Source organism: Camelina sativa, chromosome 3 (genome assembly GCF_000633955.1).
Source record: "Camelina sativa cultivar DH55 chromosome 3, Cs, whole genome shotgun sequence".
Classification (NCBI taxonomy): Eukaryota; Viridiplantae; Streptophyta; class Magnoliopsida; order Brassicales; family Brassicaceae; genus Camelina; species Camelina sativa.
The window spans coordinates 4,331,746-4,354,904 of NC_025687.1; the positions used below are offsets into that span (position 1 = coordinate 4,331,746).

Genomic DNA, 23,159 nt, shown 5'->3' on the forward strand with positions numbered 1-23,159 from the left:
CTCACGAACCGCCTTATCCACTTATCCCAATGGGCCAAAGATGGGCTTATATTTTTTAGACAGCCTTCGACTAAACCAATCTAAACCGGATAAATTATCTGATTTCTGGTTAAAAGTATATATTTTACTCGATGATACTACAACAACAAAAAATACAAAAGTGGTCAAGACTCAGAATCGGTGAAGGAAGGACTCTCTAGGTCAGCCATGCTCGCAGAGGCGAATGACTCGAACGAGTCCATGGTTGAAAGTGAAGATGTTTCTGCGGAATCTGAGTCTTCCTCTTCATCTATCTCAGGGAGGACGATGTGATTATCGTCTTCTTCACACTCATCTTCTTCCGGTTCTGAAGCATCCTCAGACCCCGTCAGTAGCCTGTTGATTGCTGACTTGGCTGCCTCCGTGAACCACTCTGTTTTCGGGAGTGAACTGATGATAGAGACAAGAGAGACTTTTTAAAGTTAAGTTCGATTTTGCGACCCAGTTGGAGAGATTATACAGTGTTTTTTTTCATTACCTTTGTGGGTTGATGCCTCTTTCGGAGAATATGTTGATGGCTCGATTGATCACCACTGATGCATGGTTCTGAACTACTTTAAATGGATACCCCGCAAACCGCGCGATCTCAACTGTGAAGTTCATGTCTAGGATCAACTGCAATACATAACAATAATTTCCAACTTTTAACCCGAATGAACTTCAACATCAAGTTTCAATTATATTCATTGTTTCCCATTCCAAAGGTTCAATCTTTGACCGCTGAGCCTGACCTTGGAGAATAGCTGAGGTATATAAGAGTGGAAAGAGAGCGTGTTATACTCTACCTGTCGCAACCCAGATGGCTGAAGTGGATTTGACTCGTCCTCGAATGCACTCCAAAACTCCTGCTCGTTTGATAGCCAGATTACAACCGTCTCCGTTAATCTCGCTAGTAGAATCTTTTGCAGCTTTTCTTTACCAAGCAAAACATCCCCCGCAATTACGGCCAACTGTTGTAGCTTAGAAAGCAATGCCTGCATAAGAAAGAAGGGATACCGTTGATTCTGCGTGCTAAAACTTATAAACCGGGACTATAAAACTAGATCAAAGAAGAAGACCATACCTGAAACGGTAAAGAGGGCAGATTCGAGTCATCTGGTATTTCGGTTAAATAAATGAGCGCGTCTAATCGTGTTAGCCCTTCCCTGGAGTAGATGAAGCTCAAGACAAACTGCAGACAGAAGTAGTTTCTGACTTTGTCAAATGCTTGAACCATGTGGCGTTTCCATTCTTTCAGTTCTGGTGCAGCGCTACTGTTTAGAGCAGCACTACTCTCACCTTCTCCTCCACCATTTTCAATCTGGAGTTCCCAGACTTTAACAAGTGATTTTGGTAACAGTTCATCAAGTATTGTAAACGCCGCTCCAAGAAGAGCAAGCTGCTCAGAATCTGTCTCAGCTCTAGCGAGTACGTTATTATCTTGGAGCGCAGGGAGACCATCCTCATCTGAATGTCCAGGCAAGGCTTTGATCAGAAAGTCGATGTATTTATCATATAGTTGCAGTATCCTTGTTAATACACTTTCCCCAAAGNGGGGAAAAAGAAAAACGCAGGAGATTTCGATTGAGTCCCTTGTTTTCTCAGGGAGATGAGAGAGAGACTGTGGTAGGAGAAAATGGAGTTAAGGAAGAAGAAGAATATATATATGGGTTAGGGTATACAAGTTGAGAGCGATATAGACCGCCTTGCTCCCAAAGGAAATATAGATAGAGAGAGTCGCGTAGTACGACTTTGTTTTTTTCTTCTTCTCTTTCAACGATTTGTCTGAATTATTTTATTTTATGCTTGACGAACACTCACGAACCGCCTTATCCACTTATCCCAATGGGCCAAAGATGGGCTTATATTTTTTAGACAGCCTTCGACTAAACCAATCTAAACCGGATAAATTATCTGATTTCTGGTTAAAAGTATATATTTTACTCGATGATACTACAACAACAAAAAATACAAAAGTGGTCAAGACTCAGAATCGGTGAAGGAAGGACTCTCTAGGTCAGCCATGCTCGCAGAGGCGAATGACTCGAACGAGTCCATGGTTGAAAGTGAAGATGTTTCTGCGGAATCTGAGTCTTCCTCTTCATCTATCTCAGGGAGGACGATGTGATTATCGTCTTCTTCACACTCATCTTCTTCCGGTTCTGAAGCATCCTCAGACCCCGTCAGTAGCCTGTTGATTGCTGACTTGGCTGCCTCCGTGAACCACTCTGTTTTCGGGAGTGAACTGATGATAGAGACAAGAGAGACTTTTTAAAGTTAAGTTCGATTTTGCGACCCAGTTGGAGAGATTATACAGTGTNACTGATCCTTTAAGATCTGGGCAGTTTCTTTCTTCAGCATCCATCGCCTCCAGTGCCTCATCCACTTTATGTTCAGCCAAAAGAAGATCAATTTTCTCAAGAAACTCAGACTTTGGATCAGTTACTTCATCAGGCAAGGGATCATCTTTGTCTTGAACGTCATCTGCATCACCAGCTGATCGATTCCAATCATCCATCTCACGGCAAACTCCAGCCATCAGATCCTGCACAAGAATCCCCTGCGAAGATATATGTTTCCGTAGCTCAACCAACTCGTGCTCCATCTCCACTGCTTCTTCAGATATCCTACACAAACCAAACATAAAGATATACGAATCTTACACCAAACATTAAGCTGATACGAAGAAACTAGCAAACCAAATAACAAAGAGAAGTTAGTTAATATTTACCGTAAGAAAGCAAGGTACTTAGTACGCATATCACCGCACATATTTTCCACAGCATCCTTTAAATCCAAAAGCTCACAGCACAGTTTTCTAATTCCCTGCATTGTTTAACATTACCAAATCTTAGGTTCAACTACTTTCAAGCCAGTGCGTTAAATTCGAGGGTAACTGAGTCCTAATCTAGATCAATCGGAGAAATCGGAAAGAACCCAATTGACATAATCGAAACAAATAAAAAAAAGGAAAGACCTTTTCGGTGAGCGACTGGTGAACGGAATCGATCTTTGACTGAGGAATGATGCTTTCGATATATGGGTACTCGTCGTCTTCCTCGCTGCTCTCCATTGTCTTCTTCGCTCTTTCTATTTCTTTATTTCCCCTCAGTCTTCCTCGGAGTCTCTCTCACTGTCTCAGACACGGTTGCCGAAGAAGCAAAGATAGTGATGCTTTTGGACTCCTCAAACTCCTCTCTCAAGACTTCATTTTTTTTTTGTATAACAAACGGCATATAGTCCAATTCGTCAAATAAAAGACGGCACGGTGTTTTCCAAACGTGAATTCTTTATTTCTCAACTATAAGAAACGGTAATACACCAAATGGTCCAACATTATTTAGTGACAACAAAATGAATTATACATTCAGAACAACAAAACTGAACCAAACAAATCTTTATACAACGAGAGCGTAGTATTATATTTGTTGTAACATTTTTTTTTGGTAGGTGTATATTTGTTGTAACATTGATTAAGTCATTAAACGGTTAAACCCCCTCACATCAAGATTTGACATTTTGACTTGTATATTGCCATTTACATATCATTTAATGAAACTTCCATAACTTGACGAAGATCAAACCAAACATGTTTACTCGGTGGAATCGTTTCTCTTATTAGATTTCGGTTTAAGGAATCGAGATACTCTAGTCCAGCTATCGGTACCAAGTTTGCAAGAGTACTTACTCCACAACCATAAAAGCAGAGACTTTTTCTTGCTCTTCGCGTAACAATCTTGATCACCTCGAACGTTTCTTCCCAACGAAGAGACACGAAGCGGGCTACGCTCCAAACATTTTCTATAAGCTTCGAGAAAAGGGTCGTCTTCTCTCTTCCTGAAACTTGTAAAATTGGACCTCGAAGTCCTAGCCATATTAGAAGGCGTGAAAGGACAAACAAAAAGAGGGCTTTGCAACATTTCCTCACGATACTCAACATGAGAACATGGTGGTGGCGTAAGTTTCCATTGTAGCTGATCTTCCGTTTTGTTGTGTCTTCTTGAAACTCCAGGCGTTAGTTCCCATGAAAAAGGAACTTTGGCTTTAGATGTTTGATCGAACTCGTAATTTTTTGGACTAAGCATAAATATGTGTGTGTGTATATATCAAGACGGGTATTTTGTTGGCTTCGTTGTAATCGATGGTTGTGTTATTGGAAATTGTATTTTTAGATATGGTGGAGAGTGGCTGACTGGTGTACGTACGTACGTATAAATATAGTGGCTAATTAATCCGAAAAATATGGTTTGATGTGTGTATATTCACCTAAGTTTTGAATATTGTATAGTTGGAATGATAACATCATTATAGGAATCGCTTGGCTATATATATAACCTCCTACTTTATGAATTAGTATATTGATTTCATTTGTCTTGTACGTACCTTATTTTCAAACACAAATACGTTATAACCGAAATTACGCATAATGTTTAGCACAATTCAAATTAATTATAGAATGAATACACAAGTTTACCCGTACGTCTCTGATATCACGCATTAGTATAATTTTGATGCATATGTACGCATTAGTCTAAATATAATAAATAGGCAAAACTACTATACACAACTAATTATTTGCATATATAAGTTGACAAAAAAATGATTTCCAATATAGGTGTAGCTTGATGTGTATGGAGATGGGCCAAAAACAGCCAAATAATGCCGTCTCGCCGTCTTTAATGATTTAAAGAAGGACAAAAAAACGTGAACGGCAGGATTCGAACCTGCGCGGGCAAAGCCCACATGATTTCTAGTCATGCCCGATAACCACTCCGGCACGTCCACTTATTGATTGCTTATTGACTAAATCATATTTTATATATGTTTTAATGTCTGAGACTTTTGAAGAAATATTGCAACGCCCAGACTCTGTGTATTAGGATAAATTGCTAACAATGCAGATAAGCTCTTAAAATCTTTTTAAAAAGTATTACAAATGGCTACGTTTAACAACTGGTTTAGTAAATCAGAAAAACAATTGAAGTATCATATGAAAAAAATCAACGCATTCCACCAAAGCAAAATGATATCAATTGAATTGATCAAGTACTTGCTGAAGAATGATCTTCATGATAATTAAAATACCAAATGTTTTTGAACGTTATTTATTCTCTCATAACCAAACATCCGTTATTCCTCTATTTATTTTGGCCTTTTTCCAACTGAGTTTGGTTGTTTCTTTTTTTTTCCAACGAGGTTTAGGTTGTTTCCTTATCTATCTTAAGCTTGGGTTGCAACAAAAAAAAAATTGGAAATATCGATCACAAAGATGATGATGATGATCAAGGAAAAAAAAAAGCTACTTATACATGATTCTATGTTTCTATCTTGATTCCTGTCTCAGACTCAGAGAATGAGTCAGATGCTAGCATAATGGATTGTAGCTTAATGCTTGGTTTACAAGTGAAAGGCTCATGTCAAGCATCTCATTCTCATGTATGATGTCTCTCTATTCTAATGATAGCTAAAGCATACTCTTTTCACGAGAATTAAATTATATCAATAGCTGCTTGAACGTAATACATATATTCTCATAAGCAAAACCTTCCATTATTTCTCTGTTTCTCTTGTTTCATCTCAAGAAACCCAAAAAGATGCCAAAAAAAAAAAAAAGACATGAAAGACGAAAATAGGAAAAACACAACCGTGAGAAGAAACAAAACCAATATATGTTATTGATCGAGAGAAGTAGTAGAGACGCTTTTGATTCTTCGATGGTCAAAATCATCCAGGGAGAGATTGAGTTGTTTCAATTAAGCAGCGACGACTTTTTCCTTAGCGGCATTATCTCCTCCTCCTTCAAGCTGGCTCAAGTTTCCTTTCTCCTTAATCAGCTGAAGATGATGATGCTTGCAATAAAGCTTACCCTCGTGAGCTATGTAATTCGACGGGCTTATCGTGCAGCCTCCATGTGTACACTTGAAGCAACTCTTGTGGTACAATGTCCCATTCACCGACACCTTCACAAAGTCCACATAGTAACTAGTAAGCAGGCAAAGTTATAGAACAATGTAGCAATATCAAAGATTCTAATGTTTGAAAATATACTAGACTGCTTCAGCTCTGGTTCAGGCCAAGAACAGATCATATTTGTTATGTAAAGAATCTAAGAATCTTCTTTTAGATTTGAATACCTTCTCAATTGGATACACGGTTTTATCGCAGCCAACGCATTTCTCTCGTGTTCCTCCAAACATATTCGACACTTTGGTTCCAGCAGGTCTCTGTAATGTAAAATGCTCTCAGATCAAGAACCTCAAAAACATTATCAAGAACAGGTTAAGTTTTTTTTTTTTTTTGTTATGCTGTCTGAAAATTACCTCTCCCTCCAAAGGCCTATCCGGTTTTCCAATCTTTGGTGTCCCTATATACATAATAGAATCAAAACTTTAATTTCAAATCTCCAAATTTAAAATCACCCCTCCCTCCCAAAGTTGTTTTTTTTTTTTCACATTTTGATCTGTTTTCTTACCTTCGAAGCTCTTCTCAAGACTACCAGTTCTCTTGAAGTTTTGATCGAAATGTGGTCTGCAATAGAGAACTCCTTCAAAGGAGTTGTAATTGCTAAGCTGTTTCATCAAAAAACTTTAGACCAATCAGATTCATCATCTCCATGAACTCAAAGATATCTATACTTAATTGATTGGTCTTCTTTATCTATGTATCAACTAGATCTACTACTTCAGGGTTTATATATCAGAAATCATGACAAAAATACAGTAAGAACTATAAGGAGCCAGAAGCAAAAGAACCAAACCTTGAGAGTTCCTTTGCAATGGTGACATCGGAAACAGGCTTTGTGGTAAACCCGGTTATCAGCGGTTAACTTGTCGACAAGATAAACGGTTTTGTCACAAGCCATGCATTTCTGGGTTGTTCCTGCAAACGCCATTCTTGTTCTGTGTTCTTGTAAAGGGATCAGACTTGTGATAAAGAAGCTCAATGGTCTTGAGGGATAGATAAATTAAAAGAGGAATAAGATGAAGATGAAAGAAAGAGATTGTCAATTATTGTTGCTTGGGTTTTTAATATGGGGACCGGATATGTTGAAAAATGAACATGTCTCTCTTCTTCTCTTCTTTTTTCATTTTAAAGTGTAACGAAATTTAAAGCTGGAAAATAATTCAAATTTCTAATAAAATTGTGGCAAAATAATGTTCAAAATTAGTTGTGTAAGAATTTGTTTGCATTACTATTTATAATTAATGTATATAACAACTAAACAGTCTATTTGTAGATATACTACTAGCTCTAAAATTTGAAAATTTTGCTAATTCAAAATCGAATATTTGGGGTTTTTTCTGACAATATCCTAGCTTTGTTTTGTCATTGTCTAATCCACAAAACAAGATAAACGATGAGTAGATGAATAGATATTAAAAAAAAAAAAATGTACTATAAAAAAAGGTTCCAACGGCTTTTTTGTGTGTCTCTTAATTATATTTGTCCGAACTTGATGTAAGCACCCGTCAATATCTGTCTTCTTGATATATTTTCAACATTAACTTGGTGGTTCTTTATCCAAATTAGCTAACTAGCTTAGAGAATGCATGCAAATTAGCTAATTCAAGACAATGCTCAATACTATTTCTTTAAGCTGATTTAGGAGCAAGAAAAAAAGTGAACAGTGAAATTAATTTCACTCTCTCTCTCTGTAGGGGTAGAAGCTGAGGAGCAAAGAAAATAGAACAGGGAAAACCAACTGGAAAGAATCTTTGTCTGTGGTTTAGATAATGATTAAAAGCTGTATTGGCTGTGTGGTGAATTAGTTGGAAATCTCTATATATATATATATCTTTTTTTTTTTTAAATAGTGTCTGTATACTGTTGTATATATAAAAATGAAAAATATCTGAAACATGCTTTACCATAAAGGCTTTATGATGAGCTGTAATATTGACATAATTGGTTGAAGAGAATGAGTGATCATAATGATACCTAAGACCATCATTAGTGGTAGGTACTCTCTAAGTTACTCTCATATTAAATAATTATATAATTAATACTAAATTAATCAAAACAACTCTAAGAGAACTTAAGCAAAATCACCCTATTACTAAAGAATCCAAAAAATGTTACTCATGCATTTAAATAATAATATGGAAAATGTATTTTGGTTACCATTATTCTTAAACCCAAAAACTGCGGACTCAGTGTGGAAAATGTATTACGCATCATGAACATTACTTTAAAGGGAAGGGAAAAAAAACTAGTTGGTCACAATGACTGTCTTTATGAACTCCAAAACTGTTGTACCTAGTTGACTTAGATGTTTGGTATAACAATGATCCGCTCCTTCCACAATCTCCAGCTTGTGGTTGGGTATGATCTTTGCAAACTCCTTGGCATCTTCCAGGGGTATAACCTCATCCGCGGATCCATGAACCATCAAGACCCTGCAATTAGAATTAATCATAGTCTGTTTATTATATCCAAACATGCGATATGATCATTTAGAGAGAACACTGGATCACATTTAAATAGTTGTGAATGCAAAATACTTGCAATTCTTTAGCAGAGAGGTCAAGTTCTCTACGCACAAGTTCACTACTGCATCACATAAAACTAGAATCCTAATTCAACAAAGGAAACAACCAACAAAATAAAGTACTGAGAAACAGTGAATTACAACAAAAGCAGCGACTTGTAAACACAAACACATATGTTACCTGCAAAACGAACCGGTAGTTGCCAACATTAACAGGCCCTACAAGAACACTCTCGAGAAGCTGATCATAAGTTTAATCTTTTGCGGAGCCTACATAGATCAGTTTCCATTCCAAATCTGTACCAAAAGCAAAGCTGAGGTCTAAGTACTGAACAAACCTAATGTTATCATAGCTTTACACCATACATTACAAACAATCATACAAAAGCACTAATCAAAGGCGAGACCTTTGTGCAAATAGATCAATCCCAACTAATAAGACAACAAGACTTCTACAAGTACACCCAAATTTCCAAAGTTTCAATCTTTAAATTGGTATCACGAATCATAATCAAGCATGAATCTGATATGGGAATAAGGGTAGATCACAATCAGTAAGAAGAATACTAAAACCCTCGATTTACAAAACCAAGCAAAATCATCAATTTTTCAAATTCTGGGGAAGAAAAGGAGAAATCTTTTACCGTCTTTGAGAGAGTTCAGATTGCATCCCATAGCTCCTTAGCTCCTTAGACCAACAAGTCTCCAGTTTTACCGAATCTGTGAGTGAAGAAAAGGAGAAATTTTTTACCGAATTTGTGAGTGAAGATTGCATCCCATAGCTCCTTAGACCAACAAGCCTCCAGTTTTAGCCAGAAAAATCAAAGGATTCGAGGTGAATCATTGATTTTTCCGGTCTCTAGATGAATCGGCTTCGATTCGCCGTTTGGATCGACAGAGAAGAGAGAGATAGGGGGTCAAGGAAGAAAGAAAGAAGAAAATAGATTAAAAAAAAAATTTCTTTTATATTTACGCATAAACGAATCAGAATAAGCCACGTAGCGTTGCTACTGCCGTTCCTTAATTCCTTCCCACAGAATCGATACTCTTCTTAATCGACTGAAAAATAAGTTTTTTATTAAGTTTTTGGACCCCAATTACAAGAGAAACCATGAGAGTAATTTCCAGTAATCATGCTCTAACATCTTCTTTTATTTAATCAAAAACACCTAACTTTATTTTTATTTTGTTACTAATATAGGACTCAAAAACAAAAATTTGTTGCCACTGCTTAGATTTATGGGCTTTCCCTTTTCTGTCTGCATGGGCCTCCTCTCTTTATTATTACTTAATTGCAAACATTCTTTTTTAATTTTATTTTTGTCAGTCACTTAATAATGAAAGCGTTTAAACCTGCTTTCTTCTCATAGTTTCTCAAGATGCTAGTTTGCTGACTGACTGGAGGAAAAATGAAAAGAGAGGGTGATTGAAACGTAAAGTTAAAGCACAAAACTGTTTCGTAATATTTTGGAATATAAAATAATATGGTGAAAGTAAAGAGAAAAACAAAACTGAAAGTAATGTGGGGCGATATTTTAGTTGTAAGAAAAAATAGCTTAATATATTTGTATAAAAAAAAAATTCTTCATTTTCTACTTTTAAAAATTAAGAAGAACAAATCTTCACAAAATGACAGAAACGAATGATGCTTGCTAAAATTAAATTAGGTGATCAATTTACCAAAAAGACAAATACAGATATTTTTACCGATGATAGAGACGTGAATCTGTTTTGGCCAATAATATAAATGGGCTCTCAATTAAAGCCCAATTAAAAAGAGACCACACACCTACCTAGTAACGAACTAGTAGAGAGAGGGTCAACTGTCCGAGCGTTGACCAAATCTTTTCACTTCCCCCTGCTTCTTCCACCTTCTCAACCTCACCGCCTTTCTCTCTCCGGCCAAATCTCCCCGGCGATCGTTTGTCGATCTCTGACTTTTTATCACCGGTTAGAATTCCTTCTCCGCTTTCTTCGGTACTCTTTTTCACATTAATCCGGTTCGTTTAAGTTCCTATCACAAAACCGATGAAGCTTCGTTAGATATGGGGTTTGTGAAGATAGGTGAAGGTATATTAGGTGCAATTATATGCATAGATAAGGTCTGATTTTGTAGAACCTAAAGATCATGGGGAATCAAGCTAAAGTTTTGATCTTTTCCTTTTCACTATTAATAACAGACCAACCTGTCTACAAAAGAATTCTATAGAAAGTTTGATGAGAACTTAGATTATTGTGTGTGTGTGTGTTTGTGTCAATTTGATTTCTTGATTTTTGAATTGTGATGATGAAGGAAAATAAAAAAAGATGGCGACTTTGGTTGATCCACCAAACGGGATTAGGAATGAAGGAAAACATTACTTCTCAATGTGGCAAACTCTGTTTGAGATCGACACTAAATACATGCCAATCAAGCCGATTGGTCGTGGAGCCTATGGTGTAGTCTGCTCCTCTGTTAACACTGATACAAACGAGAAAGTCGCTATCAAGAAGATTCACAATGTCTACGAGAATAGGATCGATGCGTTGAGGACTCTCCGGGAGCTCAAGCTTCTACGCCATCTTCGGCATGAGAATGTCATTGCTTTGAAAGATGTCATGATGCCAGTTCATAAGACGAGCTTTAAGGATGTTTATCTTGTTTATGAGCTGATGGACACTGATCTTCATCAGATTATCAAGTCTTCTCAAGTTCTAAGTAACGATCACTGCCAATACTTCTTGTTCCAGGTATGTTATTTGATTCCCACTCACCTGTTTTTGGTTCTAGCTTTGTATAAGATTTTGTTTTTTTTTGATTAGTTGCTTCGAGGGCTCAAGTATCTTCATTCAGCCAACATCCTTCACCGAGATTTGAAACCTGGTAACCTCCTTGTCAACGCAAACTGCGACTTGAAAATATGTGATTTTGGGCTTGCGCGGACGAGCAACACCAAGGGTCAGTTCATGACTGAATACGTTGTGACTCGTTGGTACCGAGCTCCTGAGCTTCTCCTCTGCTGTGACAATTACGGAACATCTATTGATGTTTGGTCTGTTGGTTGCATTTTCGGTGAGCTTCTTGGTAGGAAACCCATATTCCAAGGAACTGAATGTCTAAACCAGCTTAAGCTCATTGTCAACATTCTCGGAAGCCAAAGAGAAGAAGATCTTGAGTTCATAGATAACCCAAAAGCTAAAAGATACATCAGATCACTCCCGTACTCACCTGTGATGTCATTATCCAGGCTTTACCCGGGCGCTAATGTTTTGGCCATCGACCTTCTTCAGAAAATGCTTGTTTTTGACCCGTCAAAGAGGATTAGTGTCACTGAAGCGCTTCAGCATCCATACATGGCACCGCTATATGACCCGAATGCAAACCCTCCGGCTCAAGTTCCTATCGATCTTGATGTAGATGAGGATTTGAAAGAGGACATGATAAGAGAAATGATGTGGAATGAGATGCTTCATTACCAGCCACAAGCTTCAATCTTAAACACTGAGCTCTGAGCTCAAGTCCTGTACTCACGAAGGGTAATCTACAGAAATTCTTCTTCTACGTATGCCTGATTCTCATCATGTTGTCTATAGAGAGAGTATTGAAAAATAAGATGAAGAATAACTTGCAGTTTAAGCGAGTAGTGATGCCACGGAAGCTGTGTGTTTTTTTAATTGCAAGCTTCAAGTGTGTCTGTAACATATGTACGTAGAGAGTGCTCTGTTTCTGTTTGTTTGTTTCTCTCAGAACTTTAAACCCTATAATGCAATCCAAGGCTTTTGATAAATCAAGTTTTCATATACAGTAGTTGTAGTCTCTTATAGTTTATGTATTCTTTTATATGAATATCTGATGATCACATGCCTTCTCATACATATATGCCTTTGGACCGAATCTAACTTTACCAAATCGGAAACAAAATACGTTTTATAATTTCTTAATTAAGTTCTATAAAATTATGTAGTACACCATCCTTATTTATTTATCACATGATATGCTTCTTTTTTTTGTCAACACCATGACATGATACATGTTGCTTCTGTTGGTTTAAACTTTAAAGCCTTAAAAGCTTTTTCTTCTATGTCAACGTTCCTTCTCATATAATAACTCGTTTTCTTTTCATTGTAGAAAACTAAAATCCAAATTTTGTAAAACCATCAGAAGTTTAAATTTACAGTGAATATCGCAACTTGATGCTTATGGTTGAATCACCTTTTTTTTTTTTTTCCAAGTCAAAACTTAGCTAATTAACAATTACTTATGTATGATCAACCTAAAAACAAAACGAATACACCATCATGGACAAAAAATTCTAGCTTCTTCCGCAAGAAAGTCAATCAGTAAAGATCAGCAAAATACATCTAGGATGACGTTTCACTCGGTAGCAAACTTATCTTCTATTCATCCCCAGGACTAAAAATTGTTAAAAATACGTGATCTGATCAATTTTATCACATTTAATGAGATCTGGTCAATTCACCAATCCATTTGTTTATCTTATAATAATACTATCTACAATTAGTTTAAGAAGACAAGTCACATTATGATAACAATAAAGCCGTCTCTCTTGTCCAAATACTAAATCTTGCGCCTAACCACTCCTCCATAAACAAAAATTCTTTCAAGCTCTCTCAAATTGTCACAACTCCTAACACACACATAAAGAACTAGTAGTAAAACCAGAGGATCTCTCGTTGATTGGATCAAATCGAATTGAAGATATGTTGAGTCCGTTTTCGTCACCGAGGAGATCGAGGAAAGGAGGCAATAAAGAAAGCAAGAATCCTTATTCAAACCAAGGACTCGAAAAGTTCTCTGCGCTTGTCTCTGAGCTAGATGAGAAAAGACAGAGCATTTACGCGAAGAGGCTTGATTCTGATGGACCGCCTCTTGTTCGGTTTATGTTCACTAGCTCCGGAGAGTGCGTTCCCGTAATGATCAAGACAAAGAGGGCAGCTGCAGGTCAGAAGAAGAATGTTCAAGACGATTTCAAAGTCGTGACCGAATCAAAAACTAAAGAAGAGAAAGAAACCAAGAGAATAGAGACAGGAACAGAGAAGAAACAGAGCTGTGTGTTGAACGAGAATCTGAAGAAGATTTCGAGACCGAACCATTTCTTACCCGTGACAGTGGTGTTGGTTCTAATCTTCTTGGTGATTTTCGGACGAACCGTCTCGATCATGTGCACTTGTATCGTTTGGTACTTGGTTCCAATGATCAAGGAACATAGCAGAAACAGAGGATCAACAACGTACGAGTCGAAGAAGAGAAAGAAGAAACATAATATCGAAAACAGAGCAGCATCGTTTAACCAGAAGACGGCTGTTCGTGACCAAACTGTTCATAAGGATAAATTTATGCATCTGGCTGCTCCTGGTAAAACCCGGTGACAAATTTTGAAACTCATTTTTTTTGGTTTGTGAAAGTTCTTTTATTCGTTTCATCTAACATTTCTCATTGATTCGTTTGGTTCTTTCTTTTTTGGTTTTGTTCATAGCTGTTAATTTAGATACATAACTTAATTCTTTGTCTCGCTCTTTCAAATGCTATGTAACTATTCAAACATATCATTTTCTTCTTGGTCGTGGTTCAGTGTCTCTTGTATAAATTTCGAAATTTCGTCCAATTTGATGATCTGTAAATGGGATTTTTTTTTTTTTTTTTGCTTTGGGAGATTTTGGGGTTTGTTGTATATTGGACAACCTGTACTATTCATTTGTTTATTATATATTGTCACGCTTGGTTTTCTTTAAGGAAATAGCACGATACGATACCGCTGGACAGTATCTTAAAATGTTTTAGATTGCAATTTAAAAAAAAAAAAAAATAGTAGTCCAAGATTTTGGAAATTGGTTATCCTACGCAGGTATATCATATCTGAACCGTGTAAACCCGGCCCAAAGAATAGACTGAATGTGATGAGTCCATGTCCCAAAATTGACGAAAAAAGATTGATGAACTTTTTGTAAGCTAAAGAGAATATGAACATGGTTAATTGATGACACTGCGTGCATTGTTTTAACAAGCTGAATACCGCATGCATAGACAAGAAAATGGTATTACCGGTAACGACAATTGTATAATGTTGTAACATGACCCTATCAATCATATTTGTTGTATAGATATTCTTCAAAGATAATAATGATTTAGTTAAACTTGAAGTTTTAATTCGTTAATTAATACTGTGTGTCAACTAATAATGATATACTACTATTGTAAGTAATCAAAGATTTTGGATTTGAAAAGCAAGTTTATTTGACCAAAGACCAGAAATGAATAACGTGTAGGTGTGACAGTGTACGAGAGAGAGAGAGAGAGAGAGAGGCTGATTCGTACGGTAAAGTTCGTAACCGAGACAAAAAAAAGACCAGCTGGTTTCAATTACGTGGCATATTTCGAAAACAAAAGTATAGACACACACTAAAGCCAGTCACTCTTGGTTTGTCACTAGGTTAGGTTCATATTGCAGACTTGTCTGTTCTCTCACCGCCGGTAATTTCACTCTTCATTCACATCCTCAATTTTTTTTTTGTCTGTCGTTTCGTTTCTTTTCGATCTACTGAAACTTATTGTTGTCTCCGTTTTGTTTCCAACTCTGTAGTTTTCTCACTGAGACGATTCGAGAATAATCGAAGATGAACAGAGAAGAAGAGGAGGAATGCAGAAGAAACCAAGAAGCATTCAAGAGGTTCTTCGAACACATCCCAAGGACCGCGATAGTGGCCGTGCTTTCCTACTTCCTCCACGACACTGTGACTAACTACGACAGAGACCCGAGCAAGCCTTTCTCCACCGCTCTCGCGTACCCCGCCGTTGGCTACGTCTTGTTTCAGTTCGCACACGCCTTTGCACGCGCCGCCAACCATCCTCATGAGTATCCGGTTCTCGACGTTCTCTCTATTCTCTGTGGGTTTGCTGTCGTTTTCATTGCTTTCGCTGCCTTCTTCCACTACTACTGAGTGATGAGTCAAACCCGGCCCGAGTTTGGTTTTTTCTAAATAAAAAATAATAATAATCTTTATCATAACGAGTTTCGATTTTATTTCATGTAACGAATCTTTGGGTCATTAATGTTATCTTTTAAACAACTTTGATTTGACGCACGTCGATCGGTTTATAAATTATAATGGCTTTATCATTTTTGAGTTATGACTAAAAATTATGGAAATCTCTTAAGCTAGTTAATACGATGAATGTGATGTGAAATTAATGGTTAACCTCTGTTTAGTGTTGTTAACACACTAAATCTGAAGACGCCTTTTTTTTTTTTTCTATTGTCTTTTTTTGTTAGTTTTACACTTTTACTAGGATCTTGGATATTTTTACTAGGATGGATCGATTTTCTGCAAACCGGTTTTGAAATTATCGAAAACCAATGATCCCAAGCTGGTTCACCAAATTTCAAGTCCTCTCCGGAATGTTCTAGAATTAGATGAGTGGGGGACTTGTCGAGTAAAAGCCGTACAGTTTTTTGGGCTTTAAGAAATTGAGAGGCCCACTATCTTTACTTTAATAACCCTGACTCACTCACTCTTTCCGTTTCCTCACATTTCATTTCAACAAAGAACTTTTAACAATGGAGTCGTCCTCGAAATCGGTTCTTGTGTGGAAAAAGAGATCCGCCGGCGAATCTTCTTCCGAGATCGAGGAAGCGGTGGCGAGTCTTACGATGTCTTCCAACAAGATTACGCTGATCAGCTCCGACGGCGTGTCGTTCGAGATCGACGAAGCGGTGGCCCGTCAGTTTCTGATCGTAGCGCACATGATCGAAGACGACTGCGCCGACAAAGCGATTCCGGTTGATAACGTGACCGGAGACATCCTGGCCTTGGTAATCGAGTACGGAGAGAAGCACGTGGAGGAAGCTGGTGTTAAGCTTGACGAAGAGGAAGAGGAGGAGGCGAAGAAGAAGCTGGACGAGTGGGACGCAGAGTTCGTGGAGAAGATAGATCTGGAGACGGTGTTCAGACTCATCCTGGCGGCGAACTTTCTCAACTACGAAGGTCTTCTCGGTTTCGCTAGCCAGACGGTTGCTGATTACATCAAGGACAAATCGCCAGAAGAAGTTCGAGAGATCTTCCACATCGAGAACGATTTCACACCTGAGGAGGAAGCAGAGATTCGCAAGGAGAACGCTTGGACTTTCAATGAAGACGATAAGTAAGAAGATTGTAGATTTTTAGGGTTTTTTTTTTGTTCTCTTTTGTTTTTCCCCCCTTTTTTAGATTCGGTGAATGGGTTTCATCTGAAGCGTGTGATTTGACTTGGTCTCTAGGTTATCTTCTCTGTTTAGTACTACTCTTAATGTTCTTGCTCTGTTAGCGTACTGATTCTGATTCTGGATGGATCTGGTTAAAAACCCTAATTGAAAAAACTCAGTGTTCTTGATATTACTCAACCGGTTCTGAATTCTCAATGCTATAAACCGGTTCTGTCTAGAAAGTTCTGGAATCTCTATCTAGTGGGAAATGAATTATGGACACGTGTCCATTAGAGCTCTTGGTCATGATGGTCTTTTTCACTGACCATGACTTGTTGGTGTGTGATTTTGTTGACTGTTTGGCAATGGCGTTGCAATGGCATCACATGATGTGTCAGAATGAGGTTGATGTGTTGGTTGAGGTTCTAAAGCTTTTTGGGATTTGTGTGAAAATCATCGACCCATTCGAATTGGAAAATCTTATTAGCGGGAAAATTTCGTTTCGTGAAATTTGGACAACATGTACTAAAACTATTTCTTTGTTTGTCACAGTTTTAATTCTTTGGAGATGGTTATGGTACGACTGGACTATAAATGTATCAAATTAATAACATCATCATCTAGGCAAATGAGTAATCATCATAGCACTATGGCAGAGCCAGATCGATAATTCGATAATCACTTGTGTTTTAACGTTAAAAGCGGGTTTTGTTGTCTTGGTTATTTTCTACTAACAACAAGCATCATTTTGTTAAGAAGCGAAGTCATGTTAAAGATTATAGAGGGCCAAATAAGTAAGAAAGTGGAATATGAGAGGGTCAATCTGCAAAGAAATCTGAGGCTCGCAGTTGTGGCGTGTTAGCTAGCATTGAATTGTAGTTATATATCAGAACAGAGCATGTGAAAATAACGGTAAGTCCTTTGAATACATAAAGACAAGTCTGAACAAAGAGGAAACGCCTAAAAGAAAACAAATCAATGCAAATGGGTCCCAATTAAATTTTACACAAGTACTAACTACTAGACCTACTACTTCCTCAGACACGGTTTCCTGCTATGCATCTCTAGAAGGTTCTTTCTTCCTAATCCTTTCCTTGATAATCAATCTTCTTCAATATTTTGCTTTCTTGTCTCTCTCGCAAACTTTTTTTTTATCTTTTAGTATACATATAATGCCCTAACAAGATCAGATGTAATTGAACCATGAAAGATAGTTCTTGAATTAATTAAGATACTGTTCTTATGATATGTGTGTGTCGTGCGCATTAACTTAGAAATAAAGTCTTCAGTCGAACACAAGGTTGATTTTTCATTTCTCTGTAAAGTCCTGCATATTTTTAAGTATCTAAGATAAAAGTTTCCCTGTAAGATTAGGTTAACAAACTAACAATTTTATCTAAAAATCGTTAGACACGCATAGCATTGCGGTATCAAAAATTCCTCTGCACAGAAGAAATGTCTCGGAGAGCAAGTGAAGAAGAGACTGGCTGCTCTCTGATGCGGGATAATAGGATGGAGGTTTGCTCAGTTGCTATATCTAGTCTCTCCTTCGATTTAGCTGACTCGGAGACCAGAGTTGAAACCAGATTCTGCAGAAGCTGTACTCTTTCTCCATGATCCTCAGCATTACTTCTGAACGTCTTGCTAAACGACGTACTGATCCTGCGCCACCTAAGAGGAAGATACCTATCTGGAACCTGAAAACAGTTTCCGGTAGAGAGAACACGGAGTGCGTGCCTGCAGAGGAACCCTGAGAACTCAAACAGTTGGCAACTGCAGCTTATGATGCCTTCTTGAGGAACCCAATAGACTTTTCTTCCTCCATCCAGTTTTGTGTGGTGCCTCACCAGATACCCGTCATCCATCTGGAACGATGCATAGTGAGCTGCAAGCACAAGCTGTTCTTGGAGCTTGGAGAATGCGAAAGGAGTGAGGACCGAGGCTGCGTGGGATTCCATTGGGGCTCCAGTTTTTAGGCTGATGTTTTGAAGATTCTGCTGCATTGTTTGCTGTTCTGTAGCTTGGTCTTTGAAATCCACAGCAACAGCCACCTGCATATTTACCCATAACTAGCAAAGTCAACACACGTACAGTTACATTTCATAAGATAAAATGCATAAACCCCAAAAGTAAATGCTTGACCCATTAATGCATAGAAGGCCTAAGAGCTTTAAAAAGCTCACTTCACTATCCATTGCCCTCTTCTTAATATAAGTAACAAATTCAATTCCAATTCAGAAGATTTCATCCAGACCAGCAATGAATAAACACTATCAGAAGGAGAAGAAAACACACTTGTTCTACAAAGTGAGCTAGCCGGGTTTGTGCGCTCAAGAACCTCTGAATGAAGGCGTTAATGGCTTTGGATCGGCCAGTCAAAGTCATTCCAGCTAAAAAATGGCTTCTCAGGTATGGTAAAGACCACAAGGAACGTGACGCATACAAGTTGTTTATGTGTCTGTTTGTGTGCAGTCCAAAAGAGTTCACCATGTCTCTCCAACCCAACTCAAACTACTCAACGGATTCCAGATGGTAGAGGCGATAAAATTCAGCTTTCCAGTCGTTGTACCGCTCCCCAAGACCAGCATTAAACCAGGATGGAAACTTTCCAACAACCATCCATATGCAGAGTGCATGCTTAGTTGTTGGCATCTCTCCAGCGATGGCTTCTTTGAGGCACATATTATGGTCTGTTAATATCGTTTGAGGTGCCTTCCCATTCATGAACCCTGTGAATGCCTTGCATATGAGACAAAGATAAAAGAATGTCAGAGTACAAATACAAATAGTTTTGCTTCTTCGCCCTACCCACAAGACAATTGCCAAGGATTTAAAACAGAAATAAGTGGAATAAGAACTTTATCAGCTTAGTGTGCCATTTTGTTGTTACCTGTAGTGCCCACGACCACGATCTCAAATTTTCCTCCCGTAGAAGCACACAACCGAAGAAGCAAGGCACACCATAGTTATTAACACCAACCCATATTCCAAGTGGCATCTCAACTGCACTTAAGCGATGTGTTGTATCAAAAACTACAGCATCTCCAAAGATTTCATACGACTGAATGGAAGAAGCATATGACCAGGCAATGTTTTCCAACTTATCATTTGCATCTAGAGTAAACTCGAACTTAAAGTTAGGGTCTTTCTCCTTTATGCTTTGGCACATCCTCAAGAAATCGATGTTCTCATCATCAGGATCAAGTTTCTTGAATGACTGAAGCAAATTTCTGACATCCTTTTCAGTGAATGGTAAAAAGCCAGGCTCGACACACTTCTCAAGCTCCAAGAGCTTCATCATCTGCTGAACTGAAATTCCAGTCTTTGAAAACATCAAAATCCGACTTTTATCTGCATCTGATATGGACCTGTACGCAGGAAGAAAACGAACTTGATTTGGCTCGAGGAGTTCATGGTTGTGGTGATTAGCGAAACCGGTAACAAGCCATTCCGTTGAACCTAACTCAGTAATCTTACTAATCCTCAAGTATGCTTGACATCCGCAACGAGAAGATCTTCTGTTTCTCTGTGGTTTACCTTCACTAAGAGTTTTGACAGGTGTGTTACCAGCACGATGGCAAACAAAGTACCGCCTGGTAAGTCCTTTGCCAACTCCGTCTTTACCTTCTGTCCTGTGACGACGTATGGAGAACCCGCAACGCTTAGCAAATGTACTGTAGAACTCGTAAGCAGCATCATGTGTAAGGAACCTCTGTCCGTTGTATGGAATGGCATCGTGAACTGCTTCTAAAGAGAGGGTAGTCCCGTCTGGAGAATCCTCAGAACTACTAGCATCGTCCAAAGACAGGGATCGCTGATCTGAGGGATCATCATAGATGAGCAACATCTGTCCAGCATCATCCGACATTTTCAGCACTTTGCCTGACAAACACATAACAACAACACTGTTATCTTGTTGAGTATGTACCAAGATGCAGTGTGTAAAAAAAAAACCTCTCTTTGGAGCAGGAAAATATCTCATCACATAACTGAAAATGAATTCATTCGAGGAGCACAGCAGTTACATATGACTTCACAGAATCATCATCTCAGCTTAAAAATCCTCAAACTGGAAGCATCTCTACTCGTAAGATGAATGTGGGAAACAACCAAAATTAATACTTAAGGAATCACTAACAAGTTCTAACTCATGAGTAGGAAGCTAGAAAGACTTCAAAATTCAAAAGTCTCGTATAAAGATTGAATTTTTTATTTTTTATTGATGTATATTCAGAAGATTTCGAAGTTACTCAATTCGAATTTTCCGAGCTAAGCACATTTTGGATGCTGAACAACGGTCATCACAAGATGGGCGTTCGATAAATCGAGAAAGAAATTTGAAACTGGAGAATCGCTGTTCTTGAATTCACCAAAATTTCGTTCAGCTTCTTAAAACAAAGACTAATTCATACAAATGCGTCAAGAGAATAGAAACAGAGAAGTTGCAAAAGATAGAGATAGGGAGAGAGAGAGTACTGATTTTAAGGTAGGAAGTGAACGAACACACACACAGTCTTGCGAAGGAGAAGCCCTAATTTGCGCAGGGAGGTGACATTAATCCTATTCCTTTCTCCTGCGCATCTTGTTATCTTACGCCTTCTCTCTATCCGTCTTCAGAATAACATTACACGTATTACCAAACAGTCCCCTTAATAAATTAAAATAATACAACGCTGTCGTTTAAGATTAATTTGTTGTTTTTGCTTTTATTAATAAAAGTACCATTTCTTCACATCCAAGGGTTTAAGCTACGAGAGAGCTTTGTCCAGTGTCTGCTACTCCCAAGTCCCCCGACCATTGTCTTTGGTTTCGTCTTCCTCTACCCTAAAACCCTAACTAAATCATTTTACTTCCACCATGTCTCTCACTCACCTCCTCCGCCGTCTTTCCACCACCACGACCACCACTACCCGTAGCCCTATTTCGATCTCGTTTCTCCAACAGCGAATCCACAACATCTCAAATTCCCCGGAAAATGAAGATCCGGTGACGACCACTGTTAACAATCAGACGAACCCATACCCAAACCCTAATCCAATTCCAGCCAATGATCCTTCTCAATTCCAGATTCCTCAGAATCATATCTCTCCGATTCCATATCCACCGATGCGGCGTAACATGAGCTTCTCATCAGCCGAAGAAGCCGCAGCTGAACGCCGCCGCCTCAAACGTCGTCTCCGAATTGAACCTCCACTTCACGCTCTACGCCGGGATCCTTCGGCTCCTGCTCCAAGACGTGATCCCAACGCGCCACGGCTTCCCGATTCAACCTCCGCACTCGTCGGGGCAAGGCTTAACCTTCACAACAGAGTCCAGTCCCTGATCAGAGCATCGGATCTCGACGCTGCTTCACGCCTCGCTCGCCAGTCTGTGTTTTCCAATACGCGACCCACCGTGTTCACCTGTAACGCCATCATCGCCGCTATGTACCGAGCCAAGCGTTACAGTGAATCGATTTCTCTGTTCCAGCACTTTTTCAAGCAGTCTAAGATCGTTCCCAATGTAGTCTCTTACAATCAGATCATCAACGCTCATTGTGACGAAGGGCATGTGGATGAAGCTCTTGAAGTGTACCGCCACATAATAGCTCATGCTCCTTTTGCTCCATCCTCAGTTACTTATAGACATTTGACCAAAGGTTTGGTTCAAGCTGGAAGGATTGAAGATGCTGCGAGTTTATTACGGGAGATGTTGAGTAAAGGTCAAGCTGCGGATTCGGTTGTCTACAGCAATCTCATTAAGGGATATTTGGACCTTGGCGATTTGGATAAGGCTAATGAGTTCTTTGATGAGTTGAAGTCTAAGTGTACTGTTTATGATGGGATTGTGAATGCGACCTTTATGGAGTACTGGTTCGAGAAAGGAAATGATAAGGAAGCCATCGAGTCGTACATGTCTTTGTTAGATAAGAAATTTAGAATGCATCCGCCAACTGGTAATGTACTTTTGCAAGTTTTTCTTAAGTATGGTAAGAAGGCTGAAGCTTGGGCTTTGTTCAATGAGATGTTGGATAATCACACTCCTCCGAATATCCTTTCCGTGAATTCGGAGACGATTAGTATAATGGTCAATGAATGTTTCAAGATGGGAGACTTCGACGAAGCTATTAATACATTCAAGAAGGTCGGGAGTAAGCCCACCTCCAAACCGTTTGTGATGGATTATGTAGGTTACTGTAACATAGTAACGAGATTCTGTGAACAAGGGATGTTAACAGAGGCTGAAAGGTTCTTTTCTGAAGGTGTATCCAAAGGTTTGCCTGCTGATGCTCCAAGCCATAGAGCAATGATCGATGCTTATCTCAAGGCAGAGAGAATCGACGATGCTCTCAAGATGTTGAACAGGATGGTGGATGTGAATCTAAGGGTGGTTGCTGATTTTGGTACGAGGGTCTTTGGCGAGCTGATTAAGAATGGTAAGCTTACGGAATCTGCAGAAGTCTTGACTAAGATGGGAGAGAGGGAACCGAAACC

The 23,159-nt window shown here is 38.6% G+C and overlaps 7 protein-coding genes and 1 non-coding gene across 9 annotated transcripts in view; 4 read left to right on the forward strand and 4 right to left on the reverse strand.

The window, feature by feature from the left end:
* Positions 72-3,210, reverse strand: LOC104778653 (exocyst complex component EXO84C). The gene is made up of 8 exons (XM_010503101.2): positions 2,996-3,210; positions 2,750-2,844; positions 2,334-2,645; positions 2,006-2,263; positions 1,103-1,610; positions 825-1,013; positions 518-654; positions 72-429 (listed from the first exon to the last, which is right to left on the reverse strand). The coding sequence occupies exons 1-8, from the start codon at positions 3,089-3,091 to the stop codon at positions 165-167; spliced, it is 1,860 nt and encodes a 619-aa protein (XP_010501403.1). The 5' UTR covers positions 3,092-3,210; the 3' UTR covers positions 72-164.
* Positions 4,722-4,803, reverse strand: TRNAS-AGA. The gene has a single exon. It is a non-coding gene; the product is annotated as a tRNA-Ser (tRNA).
* On the reverse strand, positions 5,504-7,082 carry LOC104768480 (LIM domain-containing protein WLIM1). The gene is made up of 5 exons (XM_010492480.2): positions 6,776-7,082; positions 6,491-6,587; positions 6,339-6,382; positions 6,153-6,242; positions 5,504-5,978 (listed from the first exon to the last, which is right to left on the reverse strand). The coding sequence occupies exons 1-5, from the start codon at positions 6,908-6,910 to the stop codon at positions 5,772-5,774; spliced, it is 573 nt and encodes a 190-aa protein (XP_010490782.1). The 5' UTR covers positions 6,911-7,082; the 3' UTR covers positions 5,504-5,771.
* On the forward strand, positions 10,295-12,277 carry LOC104768489 (mitogen-activated protein kinase 1-like). 2 transcript variants are annotated; one of them, XM_010492490.1, is made up of 3 exons: positions 10,295-10,456; positions 10,800-11,236; positions 11,309-12,277. In XM_010492490.1, the coding sequence occupies exons 2-3, from the start codon at positions 10,814-10,816 to the stop codon at positions 11,996-11,998; spliced, it is 1,113 nt and encodes a 370-aa protein (XP_010490792.1). In that variant the 5' UTR covers positions 10,295-10,456; positions 10,800-10,813; the 3' UTR covers positions 11,999-12,277. The 2 variants fall into 2 exon arrangements, with proteins under 2 accessions (XP_010490792.1, XP_010490799.1); XM_010492497.2 differs by lacking the exon at positions 10,295-10,456 and adding an exon at positions 10,468-10,576.
* On the forward strand, positions 13,061-14,229 carry LOC104768503. The gene has a single exon (XM_010492510.1). The coding sequence runs from the start codon at positions 13,208-13,210 to the stop codon at positions 13,874-13,876; it is 669 nt and encodes a 222-aa protein (XP_010490812.1). The 5' UTR covers positions 13,061-13,207; the 3' UTR covers positions 13,877-14,229.
* Positions 16,017-16,879, forward strand: LOC104768515 (SKP1-like protein 18). The gene has a single exon (XM_010492521.2). The coding sequence runs from the start codon at positions 16,063-16,065 to the stop codon at positions 16,648-16,650; it is 588 nt and encodes a 195-aa protein (XP_010490823.1). The 5' UTR covers positions 16,017-16,062; the 3' UTR covers positions 16,651-16,879.
* Positions 17,971-21,227, reverse strand: LOC104768531 (protein FAR1-RELATED SEQUENCE 11-like). The gene is given in 5 exon segments (XM_019243377.1): positions 17,971-18,737; positions 18,982-19,425; positions 19,577-20,568; positions 20,677-20,767; positions 21,163-21,227. Coding segments are annotated over 3 exon segments (2,043 nt in total). The 5' UTR covers positions 20,555-20,568; positions 20,677-20,767; positions 21,163-21,227; the 3' UTR covers positions 17,971-18,116.
* The window catches only part of LOC104768521 (pentatricopeptide repeat-containing protein At1g10270-like), an 11,047-nt gene continuing 9,365 nt past the window's right edge, over positions 21,478-23,159 (forward strand). The window contains exon 1 of the mRNA XM_010492531.2: positions 21,478-23,116. Within this exon, the coding sequence (XP_010490833.2) occupies positions 21,544-23,116 (1,573 nt within the window). The 5' untranslated portion in view covers positions 21,478-21,543. The remainder of the gene's footprint in view (positions 23,117-23,159) is intronic.

Bases quoted from the DNA above. Each gene is read 5' to 3' on its own strand.
- LOC104768480 (XM_010492480.2), bottom strand. From the start codon at position 6,910: ATGGCGTTTGCAGGAACAACCCAGAAATGCATGGCTTGTGACAAAACC. The intron at 6,383-6,490 runs GTAAGAAAACAG...TTATGTATATAG, and splicing joins TCTTGAGAAGAGCTTCGAAG to GGACACCAAAGATTGGAAAA. The intron at 6,243-6,338 runs GTAATTTTCAGA...TTTACATTACAG, and splicing joins ATAGGCCTTTGGAGGGAGAG to AGACCTGCTGGAACCAAAGT.
- LOC104768489 (XM_010492490.1), top strand. From the start codon at position 10,814: ATGGCGACTTTGGTTGATCCACCAAACGGGATTAGGAATGAAGGAAAA. The intron at 11,237-11,308 runs GTATGTTATTTG...TTTTTTGATTAG, and splicing joins GCCAATACTTCTTGTTCCAG to TTGCTTCGAGGGCTCAAGTA.
- LOC104768503 (XM_010492510.1), top strand. From the start codon at position 13,208: ATGTTGAGTCCGTTTTCGTCACCGAGGAGATCGAGGAAAGGAGGCAAT.
- LOC104768515 (XM_010492521.2), top strand. From the start codon at position 16,063: ATGGAGTCGTCCTCGAAATCGGTTCTTGTGTGGAAAAAGAGATCCGCC.